Source organism: Parasteatoda tepidariorum, chromosome 2, assembly GCF_043381705.1.
Source record: "Parasteatoda tepidariorum isolate YZ-2023 chromosome 2, CAS_Ptep_4.0, whole genome shotgun sequence".
NCBI lineage: Eukaryota > Metazoa > Arthropoda > Arachnida > Araneae > Theridiidae > Parasteatoda > Parasteatoda tepidariorum.
This window is the reverse complement of record NC_092205.1, coordinates 94,688,470-94,701,113: the sequence shown is the minus strand read 5'-3', so window position 1 is coordinate 94,701,113 and position 12,644 is coordinate 94,688,470. Positions and strand designations below refer to the sequence as shown.

The window sequence follows — 12,644 nt, the reverse complement described above, 5'->3', positions numbered from 1 at the left end:
GCAGCCATTCCTTTTGCAGGGCTGTCTCGAGTTCAGAGAGTGTGCGTGGAAGAGGAAACTGAGCACGGACTTTTTTCTCTAAAAAACCCTACAAAGGCTCAATGATATTGAGATCAGGGGACTGAGGACACCACGTTAGATGTTCCACTTCATCATTATGCTCATTTAACCATGTTTCAACACAGTGAGACGTGTGAATAAGGGCGTTGTCATCTTGGAACACAGGAAGTTCTCCCGGAAAGACAGTATGAAGCATAGGGAGAAGATGATCAGCGAGAATGCTTCGGTAATGGTCTCCTTTGACCACCACCCTCAAGACAACAAGAGGCCCCAACCGACAGGCAGATATAGCGCCCCACACCATCACAGAACCATCGCCATGTTTCAAGGTTGGAACCAGGCAGTCAACACGAAATGCTTCTGCCGGTGTTTGCCACACGAACACACGTCCGGTGGTCTGGAATAGTGTGAAAGAAGATTCACCAGACCAAATGACTTGTTCCCATTGCAGTTGTGTCCATTTTAGGTGGTCTTGGCACCACTGTAGTATCTTCAAAGCATTCCGCTCTGTAACTAACGGTTTTGGAATAGCTACTCCACCATGAATGTTGGCAGCATGCAATTCCCGTTGAATAATTTTCATGGATACGGGGTTCTTAAGAAGGGTATTCATCCCGGACGTTATCACCGGCAGTGTAGTCTTGCATTTTCGAGTGACTATCCTTTTCAACACCCGTCTATCACGGTCCGACAACTTCGACTTCCTGCCGCTGTTGTGCTCCGCAGAAGACACCTTACCCTACTTTGTGTATGTCGACAGAGTCCTTGATACAGTGGTCCTTGAAACACCCACAAGGTTCGCTGTTTTGGACACGAATACTCCGGCGATGCGAGCTCCGATTATCATGCCTCTTTTAAGGTCAGAGAGGTGGGACATAATCTCGCTTTGCTAGGAACAGATTTTTTCTCATGCAACTTTCACACTGCCAAATGCTAGACTGATACCTTTCCTTTCATCACCACTAGGTGGCACACTCTTGCGACATGTGCCCGCCGTTTATTGGACGGTCGAAGGACGACTCCGTTCTTTCACAGGTGTTCCTATTATTTTGTCCTATACCTGTATTTTGACTAAATTTTTAAAAAAAATTGCTTTTGATCTTTGTTTCAGATTTTACTTTTAGTAGTGACCATTAATGATTATTATGAAATGTTCTCTTTACAGTTTCAAGTTTTATTGTTTCTTATTGTGAAAACAGAAATCAAAAATTACCGAAAAGTAGCTGATTTTTTACAAAATAAAAAACTAAGATTTGAAAATAGTCGGTGAGTATGCTTTTCTAAATCATTTAATGCATTTTTAACACACGTAGGTTTAATTTTATTTTTCCTTTAAGTTTGATCTACTTTTGACTATTGTATTTCATTTGAGGATTTATAAATATTTAAAAAAATATTTTACAGCAGTCAACATGTATTTGTTTTGCATTCATCTTAGGCTTCTTGTGGTTGAATGTAAAGTGGAATAACACCAGAGCCAGAAACAATTTATATTGCGCCAAACAAACTACATAAAATAAAAGTTGGCACATTTTAAGTAGAATTCCTAAAATATTTAGACTCTTATGTAAAGCATTTTATATTGCGCCAAACTAACTACATAAAATAAAAGTTGGTGCATTTCAAGTAATATTGATTGATTCTTAAAAGATTTGGACTCCTATGTATAGCATTTTGGAGTAAATTAAGGTTATAATAAAATTTTGCTCAACAAACTTTTGCAAGCGGGGAGAAAATGATGTTTAAATAAAATTCTACCATATGAATTCCCTGTGTAATACAATATACTCTCGATATCTCAAACTTCTTTATCTCGGAAACCTCGTTATGTCATTAAAATATTTCTCCCTTTGGCATTACATGTCAACATAATGTTAATTTAAGTTCCTACGTCGAAGAGTTTCTTCTCAAAACCAAGTCGAATATTTTTCGAAATAGAACATGAATTTCGTCAGAAAAATCACTATGTAAGTTTATTGTAAATCAATTATTTTCTATTTAATGCATACTTATTTTTGTCTTACTTCTAAAAATAAAATTATCATTACTGTATTTAGACTTTTAGTCAACTATCAATACATACGTATTTATTCGTAGTTATTTGTATGTTTCATGATTCTACTTTTTAGAGTAATATTTTAGAATATGTTTTTATACTTTTTAGAACATATTTAGCTCTGAACTCTTTATCTCGAAAACTCACTATCTCGAATATCTTTCAGCCTCCCTTCAACTTTGAGATATCGAGAGTATACCGTATATCCTTCCAATATTGTGTAACATTCCAGCAACAGCGCATATTGTTGGGCAGAGTAATTATGGAAATGTGGTCAACGTTGTCCACAAACCGCCTTTACTTCTCAAAGAAGCTGGAAATAATTATTCTGCCTTATATTTAAGCCTCAGTTCTTCAACATGACAGCTCGATAGCGTCACAAAAACTCACAATTCTCTATGTTAAATTCCAAATTAAAAACTTTAGTATTATTAATCACAGAATAAAACTAATTTTTCAAAGTGATCCAAAAACCTGTGTCAAACGATGAAAATTACAGCCAGAGATTGTGATTTATTAGTAACTATTTTATTGCTTTCAATTAATAACCACCATTTTTTTCTTTTTTCAGAATAACCCTTCTTCATCGTTCCCTGTTTTTAACAAGTACCCTCCTATTTATGTCGATGTCAAGTATTTTATACGTCAATTACGAACAAAAAATTTATGAATACCTATTTGCTTCGAGCTCAATACTTGTAGTAAGTCTATTTATCTCTTTTTCTTTTCTTTAAAACTGTCTCGATTGTTTTTCTGAATGTACACCTAAGAAGTTTTTATAAATGCAAAAGAAGAGATATACTAGGAAGTTAAGAGATGTTTGCTGACTGGCTCGATTATCTCTAGAATTACTTGACCTATTTTAATGAAATACGATATAAACATACATTGATACAATACAAAACAAATAGCCATTCAACAATTGTAATACACATACGCATGATCGTGCATAACACTCGTTGGAATCGGAAGGTATGAAACAGCGGTTACAGAATTAACAACAACAACAAAAAATAGGTTAATAGGGGGTATGGTCCCCTCTTACAGATATACAGGCCTTGGAGAGCGTGACTTCATACTTCAAATGAAGTAGTTAATCATTTCCTGTGGCAATCGGCCTGAATTGTCCTGTGGCAATTTCATACCTTCAGACTCAAATGAGTGTTACGCATGATCATGCTTGTGTATTCATACAATGCGATTGTATTGTATCATTGTATGTATACATATCAAATTTCATTAAAATCGGTTACAGAAGTTCTAGAGATAATCGACCCAGTCTGCAAATTCTCTTAACTTCTTACAACAGTGTATTTGGGTTATCTTAGTTCCTTTTCAAGCTTTTTATTAATGAATCTAAAATTAATCAAATAATTCTTCGATTTTCCTCATTTCAAGATGGCATTTAATTAAGTGTGGCTAGAAAATAACGAGACTGTAAAATGTTATATTTTGAATTCAAGCATTTTTAGGTATTATAACCTAAAATACACACTCTTTCTCTGTTTCTACTATGTTCCATAAATTTTTTTTTTTACCTTGAGCTTCTTTGTGGAGTGCTGCTTTTTCTTTTAAACCTTCAATCGAACAATATTCTGTTCTATTTAATGCAGATTTGAACACGTTAAATACATAAAACTCTGGTGGTGCGAAAATCAGGCAAATATGGTAGATGAACCATTATTCATTAGTGCCCTTATTCACTATTGTAGTATTGCCACTTGAAAAATTTTGTTTTTCTCCAATACTTGAAAACATTACCAATGATCCGATACTTGATCCAATACTTGAAACAACCCAAAATATTACGAGAAAAAATATTTTTGAAAAATTAAAAAAAAAAGAATGAAACATGCCAAATAGTTTTGCTGAAAATTGCATGGAAATCAAAAATGTAAAGCCTCCAGACCTATCTCATTTGTCTGATTTATTTTCTTCCTTAAACTGACTCTAAAACAGAATCGTGGAGATAAAAAAAGAACATTTTGGGGGCAATTAAAATTTCAGTATCGACAAAAGTTTTAAATTCTTTATTCCTTTTTTTTCAGGGACTTGTTGTTTTCTTTAGCTATACTTTCTGTAGTGAGAAGGTAAAGTATAAGTTTTTTATTAAAACTATTTGGAATTAAATTATTAAATCAAATACCTTTATCACTATCGGTAAATAGTTTAGTTATCCATAATATCAACTACCATTTTGAAAAAAATATCGAAGCATGGCTAGTATAAATTTAAAATTAAAGATATCGCAAGGTTCGGTGGTTTAAATAAAATAATAACTACAATAAAATAATAACTACAATAAAATAATAATTACAAGAAAATAATAATTAAAATAAATTAATAATCACAATAAATGAATTATTACAATGTTACTTAATCATTGGATGAAGCATCAATTTTCAAAACTTCAATTTTCAAAATGCCGCCTGTAAAAAATATGATCATATTCTAAAAAAGCTTTTTTTAGCCCCATTTAAACTTTTTTTTTGAAAAAAGTCAAAAAGTTAGATTAATGAGACTGTGCAAGTGTGAAACAAATTTGTAACTAGTTTGGAAATCGGTTTAAAGTTTAGTTATCGATACAAAGTTCATAAATTATTCAACCCATTGATTAGCAGTTTAAAGCACAAAATATTGATTTACAAATAAATTTGCTATTCTTGTCTTTAGTAATGCACGCAATCGATTTAAGAAAAAAGCAGTTCATTACATGCGAACGGTTTATGAGTTAACTAAGCGATTGTCTAAAAAAGAGTTAGCAACGCAAGCGGTAATGTAAACAATAAGTTAGCAATACCTGCCATTGATTCATTAATTAGTTTCCAATTCACATAAGAACTTTATAAAGTACATACGATTGACATGCAGACTAAAGATAATCACTTTGTTTTAACTTGCAAATTAAGAAGTGCCTCAGTAAGGGCGCACAAAATTATAAAATAAAAAAATTTATTACTTTAAATAACCTTTGTTACAATAATCGGATTTTCATAAACGAAGTTCCAATCTTATTGTTTCAAAAGAGTGACCTAAATATGTTAATTAATTAACGCTAACTGTTAATTAAGTTACAAAAACAGATACAAAAATGCAATTTTTCGGAATAAGCACGCATGCCTTTTCAACAAATATGGATTTTATTGGGCTATCGAAATATGGAGGGGGGAGTAACACACTGAAAAGTAGGGTTCCAGTATTTTCGGGACAGCAGCTATCCATAGTTTTTACCCCTTAATGTTTATTGCCATTTCTGCTTATTTATTTATATATTCTTCGATATAAGTACTTCTTCAGCGAACTGAAAAAGTTTTGAACGTAACAAGATTCGTTTACTCAAAAATAATTTCATGTAAAAAATAATGGTTTATAACATAAAAGAAAATATTATTTTTTTGTGGAATTTCTTTTGAAGACTGGCATGATTTCTAAATTAAAATCTTATTTTAAGTGGTAATAATAGAACTTTCTTTTGTTTACAGCATTTTCTTTTCTGCTGTGTGAAAGTAAAGAGTGAAAAATCAATTGAACACGAAGTACGTATTACAAAAATATTTATACTTTCCATCATCATAAGTCAACCCTGACGAAACATCATTTTTAGGGCCCAATCTTTTGGTCATGGTAGGAAGGCCACGTCATTTTGATTCTGGGCAGACGGCGTGGACAGCGTCTGAACTGATACCCCTCTCTGAAAACTTCCACGCCACAACCAATGAGAGAACTTTCATCCACGACAGATTTTAGCACACAGTTTATTGAGAATACATGCCAGAGTTCGTCATCGGTTACAGTAATCGATTACAACTGCAATTGATTACAGCTAATTACTGCTATGTAATCAATTACTTGTAATCAAGATTACAAGTAATCATAATTTTTGATTACAGAGTAGGGCAAAAATGTAATCGATTACATATTTCAATTACAGTAATCAGTTACTAGTAATCCTGATTACAAATTGTGATTACAACTGTAATCGTGATTACAATACTCAATTACAGTAATCAATTACTTTACGCTTTATCATGATTACAAACACTCGTAATTTTAATTACACAACTGTAATCGTCATTACAATACTCAATTAGAGTAATCAATTACTTGTAATCATGATTACAAACATTCATAATTTTAATTACAACTGTGATCGCGATTTCATAACCAATTATAGTAATCATGATTACAGATGTAGTCAACATTATAAAAAATTGTAATCATGATTACAAGTAATTAATTACTGTAACCGACTATTGAAATCACGATTACTGTTGTAATCACGATTGTAAGTAATTAATTACTGTAATTATATGTTGTAATCACGATTACAGCTGTAATCAAAATTATGTTATCTTGTAATCACGATTACAAATAATTTATTACTGTAATCGAAAAATGTAATCGATTAAGTTTTTGTCCAACTCTGATACACGCTTTGTCATCCATTATGATAGAACTCATTTCTAGTCAGCGGCGCGAGCCAACTGCGCCAAGGAAAAGCATCATACTTTTCATGGACTTCCTATCGAAAAATTTCCAACCTGATATATCACCTGTTGACATTTTACTTCCAATATCAAGTGTCCATTTTTAAGTCATCATGGGAACTACGTAATGAAAAAATGGGTGCAAATGCTCTGATGGTTTAAGAGTCGAAGGCAGAGAACTGGAGGTTTTGAGTTCGATCCTGGCAGTCGCCCAAACAATCGGTGTTTTTAAATGCACCTTGCTGCTTATAATCCTCTGCGGCTAAAAATTCTCAATTGCTATTGGTGTGGTGTAGAAGTTTGGAGAGAAACTTTCTGACGCGGCCCTGGAAACGTGTTCTGATCAAGGTCAAAATGACGTGGCATTTTTGGCTCGTTAACAGATAGAGCCTTGGAGCTAGGTGCTTGGCTATAAATTGACAAATAACAGAAAAAATAGTTTCGAGGAAACACAACTAGGTGGCAGATCTTAGATTTATAGATCTTAGATGTAAAAGTATTTACAAACAAAAATCAATATTAAATACATTTGGCAACTTCCTTACAAATTGAGATCAATATGATGTTCAACACTGGCTACCAATAAAGTGTTATAGCGATATCTCAAACAAATCTCATAAATTATATATAACAGTTAACTGTAGTCGTTGCGGAATATGCTTATTTTGATGGGGGGGAGGGGCACTTTTTCTAAAGAAACATTTTTTTTTACTGCGTTCGATTTAGCGAGCAAAAATAACCTCTAAAACCGAATTTCATTTTATTCTGACAATCGGGGGGCTTGCAAAGACAAATGAACATTTGGTATAAAAAATGGAATGTCACCAATTTTGGGCTTTGGTAGAAACAGATTTACGTAAAGAATTAGTGTTTATTTCTGAATTAATGTATCGTAAAAATACTTTTACTGCTGTCTCTTATGTGTCTCATAAACTACTGTAATTATAAATTTTAGTATTACTGAATAACAGAAATGGTAGCGGCTATTCCACGCCAAGTAGTGTAGAAGAATATACCTAGTTCTTAGTGTACTGAATCACATAGAATGAAGTGTTATGTACGGGGTTTTACTACATCACTTTGGTGTTAAATAGTTGCCTCAAATTTTGGGGTATTATATTTTACTCTGAAATAAAATTTTAAAATAAATGTACCCTAATTTTGTTTTGTGCCCGGCCGCTTCTTTAAGTTCGGAAACAGATTTTATGGCATTATGATAGTTTTTTAGATAGTCTCACTAGCATAAGTCGCAACGCTCTAAGTTTCACTATAAAAAGCTTAACTGTAGGAAAATGACAATGGTGTCATCTAGTGGTGGATTTTTAACTATATTTTCAAGATAAAATTCTTATCATTTTATTGAACAATTACCCAATATTTGACGTTTTTTTGGATAATTTCTGATGCAGACAATTCATGAATTTAATTTTATTTATAAATTCCATGTCTTGGTATAATTTTCGTCAAACGTATTGTAAAAGTCGTCATTCCAAATTTTGACTTATTTTTTTCCCTTCAAATTCGAGTTTCAAGTCGCAATAATAAAAGGAATAAAATTTCTAAAAATATTGATATTTTAATGTCTAGCCATGTATTTTAAAAATATTGCTATTTTAATAGCATACTCGTCTCTAAATTATTTTATTATTATTATTTTCAGGATTCAGACATGAGAAGTGGAACGGATTCATTTAAGAGTAAGAACAGAGTTATTTTTTTTTAACCACTGAATAGATTATATAAAGAAAGAAGTAACTATGCTTTAAATGACTAAAATTGATATGTGGAATCAAACAAATTTATTTTGAGGAATTTTTTACTTACCGAAACTGAAATACATGATAATGGCTTTAGCTCAGGGCTCGAAAAAACTCAGAAATTTTATCCGTCCCCGAGGACGGCTTGTCCAACAATGTACCCGTCCTCCTTTGAAACTAACCCGTCACTTCTAAATAAATAAAAACATAATTTTCTCTTATTTATCACAAACATTTATATAAATTGCACAATGAATTAGTAGTAACTAGGATTACAAATACTAGGTTACTAATAGTAACCTAGTATTTATTTTAAGAAATAATTTAAATGACAAAAGTCAAGTTATCTGGAATGTCAATTTATCCGAGGGTACTGCGTTTTTTTAAATGAATCAAATATGACGTTTGCGAGTTCCCCAATCAAGCCAATGATTTACAGAGGTTTCTGCACAGAAATTGGAAAGGGGATTTGCATATAGGTAGATGTTCATAACTGCGTTTAACGCTTCTTATTTAAGACCAGTACGTAAGGTGTTTTTTTGTAAGTTCATTGCTGAAAAGCCCCTTTCAACCGCTACAGTACTCCCAGACAGAGAAAACATCAATTCCACCATGCGCAGTATATTGCTGTATTTCTAGATTAGAGAGTCATTTTAGAATTGAGGCGCTAGACTCTTGTAAGATAACAAAAATTGAAAATGCATCACGAACATTAACGGGAAAAAGGCCGTCCGCGCGGACGTCGGATTCGAGAAATTCGTTGTCCGCAGGGAATTTTTGACCGCCGAGGACGGGCGGACGGGTGGTTTTTCGAGCCCTGCTTTAGCTGATCCCTTGGAGTCATCGACGCAGCATAGCACTTTCTTAAGCAATATCCATCCTGTACACATCCTGTGATCTGGTAGAACATCTCCTGTAATAATATTTTGGTCATATGAGAGGTATAAACTCATCACGAGAGATATATATTAAAAGTAGAGATAACACACGTTTATATGGATGAGATTGGTTTGCCGTTCGCTTGACGGCTCAAATTGAATGATTGATATTGAATGATGTAACGTTTTTTTAAATGTACAGTCCCTGGACAAATTATTGGACGCACTATAAGAGTCTATGTAAAATCTTAAATTATCAGGTGATACTATACAACTTTAGTGCTTTTACGCTGATGAAACCGGTTTGTACTTGTTTACATTCGTGTATCAACTGGTTAACATTGTATTGCAATACCTAAAAAAAAAATACAAATAGGAAGTATATAAAAAATCTCCTGAATAAAAACCCCATTGCACGTATGTTAAAATATAAAAGTATTGCCTATAAACTCGTGCAAAGCATGTCATTATTAAAACACTTCAGCGCGTCTAATAATTTGGTCTAATCATTATAATATAATACCTGATATAATGAATATTCTATATTTTTTATAATTTATCGTCGAATTTATAGTATATATCGTCTAGTTTAACCAACAGTACAAGGTGGTTTCAGTAGCGTAAAAACAATAAAGCTGTGTAGTATCACGTGATAATTAAGATTTTACATAGAATCTGATAGTGCGTCCAATAATTTGACGAGGGACTGTACTGTATCAATATATTGATTAAAAAAATAGATTATTACTTGATCAAACACGAAATGAATTTAGAACGATAATAAAAGCAAAAACAAGAAATTTATTGGAAAGTGAAGGTGAGAGATCTGATCTAGTTTGATTTGGTTATAGTAGAATGATTAATTTTCTTCTGCGCATGTGCTACTGCAGCGTGATAAGTTGTCAGTTGGAATTCACCATTAATCCTTTTAAACTAAATAAGTTCCAAAAAGTGAACCTTCTTCATTCTTTTTGTAGTAGAATTTATTTTACGACAGATTGAAGTTAACAGGAGTAAATAAAAATATGACGAAAACAATTATTGCGTATAATAGAACTAAAATTTGAAATCGGTCAGAAATTGTTATGTTTCTACATAAATTCAGAATATGCACACAAAAAATTAAGACAATAACAGTAATAATTAACGCAATAGTATCTTCATTGGAATGAAGCTGGGAAATTGAATTTGGGTTTAATTTTGCAATCTAAAAAAAGACTCTTTTTTGTTTTTCTTGTGCTTTATTTTTCAGGGGATTTTATTATAGCACTTAATGTGTTATATCATGTATATTAAATGAAAAAAAAATTAGTAAAGTGTTTCAAAAAACTATTAACTGTTTTTAGGTGTAAGGGGAATTATTTAATCTGATATTTTTTAATGCACTACAATGGGTTTTGCTTTGGATTTTATGGCACCCACACACTTTTCAACTGTGTTCAAGAGTAACAGTAAACAGTGCGCATGCGTTGCTATGGTAACCACTGCTGTTTTTATTTTCATTTTCAGTAGCAGGCATTTTTAATGTATTAACATAACAATAATTTAAAGTATTTTTATATTCTTTTTATTATAAACATATAATTAATGGCTTGGCGGTGAGTTCAATATAATTATGAATGCTGAAGAAGAAAAAGTATTTTGTGACGTCTTGAAACATAGCCCGGATTTAAAAACCAATCCGACGACAAACATCAATTAAGGCGGTTTTTGCAACCTTAAAAAAATTTTTTAATCATTAATCGTAACATTTTATTTCTTTCAGGTTTTTTGAAACCAGAAATAGTAGATGATCCATACTCCAGAAAGATGCACATAGACGCCGAAAAAAGGGCTGAAAGAATCAAACGAATGTACTCCCAAATAGAAAAAGCCTCACTATCAGACTCCCTGACGAGCCATCGAAACGACGCCACGACGGAACTCTTAAATCCCAACCAGTACCAACAACAACGTCCAGAGTCGTCTGCCGAAGACGGTCACACACCTATCTTCAAACCCTACCAGCACGCCACCATCAACAGCGATAGCCCTCAGCAGTACAGCAAAGACCTGTTCTGCGATTCACTGGACAAAGGGGATGGCTATCCCAAGATGCATTGGAGGTACGCCAATCACCCGCACCACATCATGTACGGGTCACCAGGGGGCACCCTCACTAAACATTCCAAAGACCACCCTGCACCTACGAGTGCAAAGAGACCACTTTTATTAGAGTCAGACGTAGATAATCCAAAGTACAATGATTCTCATCATCAGGCAGATTACGGAGCTAGTGGTCAGTATCCTAATTTTTCATCCACGCCATTCCTACCATCACAGACTGTCAAAGCAGACATCACGTGTACAGAATCCTTCCATCCGCTGGAGGGCATTGACGAAGGACTGAAGGGGTCGTGCTTTCTGCAGCACACCGATTCGCTGGAGACTGTGGTGCACTGTGACGCTACGTCAAAAACTGAAGCACCCCTGAGAACTATCACCAAAGATGTGAGTGTCCCGTCACAGTCGTGGAATATGACCACCGTTTGATGTACAGCGTTTTCTAAAGACTACCATTTTAGTTACTGCATTTTGCTTGATTTGATTTAAAATGACATGAATCTTTAAAAAAAATGAATGGGTAATTTTTAAAAAAAAGAAATTATGAACTAAGAGCCGCATTTTTCGAAACTACAATCATATTTACTCTACTATTATGTCGAATATATTGAGAAAAAACATTACGATAAATACATTATTTTCTTTTAAATGATAATTTATTTATCCATCTACATTCCTACGAACCTAAACTAGATAAATTTAAACGAAATAAACCTATTTTAACCTAATATTTCCATCGTTTTTAAAGCATCAATGTAGTATACTAATCCATGGAAGTATACTGATCAATGGAAGTATACTGGTCAATGGAAAGACTTCATTTGATTCACGAGTGCTTTTAAATGCAAAAAATTGGACATGTTTTGAGCGCTTTTTACCAAAATGCCATTCCTTATTAAACAACTTCGATTTGTTTGCCCACGATACAACATGCATATCTGCTTTTTCGCTAATTATATGTATATATTTGGATGTTTAAATACACAAAACAAATTATTTATGTAATTGATATTCTAAGAGTAATGTCATTGAGATTAGATAAAATCTTTTTTTTTTAATTCTTATTGGAATTGTCCTTAATTTGTTTATCAAACTTAAGATCCTCATTCACCAAGGGATTGAGCCAAGAAGAGCGTTAATTTACATTCCTCAACTTAAAAGTAACTTTTGGTATTTCATGGTTACATCATTCCAACATACTTAACACGTTTGATTTAATTTTGTACATGTTTAGTTATTGTTTTGTAAAATATCCAAATACCTGGCATGTGAGAATCCACAAACAAGATTGCTGGCAGACACC

At 33.0% G+C, this 12,644-nt stretch overlaps 1 protein-coding gene across 1 annotated transcript in view; it reads left to right on the top strand.

The window, feature by feature from the left end:
* Positions 1-11,882, top strand: part of LOC107440417 (uncharacterized) — a 574,971-nt gene extending 563,089 nt beyond the window's left edge. The window contains exons 28-33 of the mRNA XM_071177030.1: positions 1,226-1,326; positions 2,688-2,817; positions 4,165-4,206; positions 5,599-5,652; positions 8,264-8,300; positions 11,004-11,882. Coding sequence (XP_071033131.1) covers positions 1,226-1,326; positions 2,688-2,817; positions 4,165-4,206; positions 5,599-5,652; positions 8,264-8,300; positions 11,004-11,770 — 1,131 coding nt within the window. The 3' untranslated portion in view covers positions 11,771-11,882. The remainder of the gene's footprint in view (positions 1-1,225; positions 1,327-2,687; positions 2,818-4,164; positions 4,207-5,598; positions 5,653-8,263; positions 8,301-11,003) is intronic.
* Positions 11,883-12,644: the final 762 nt, after the last annotated feature.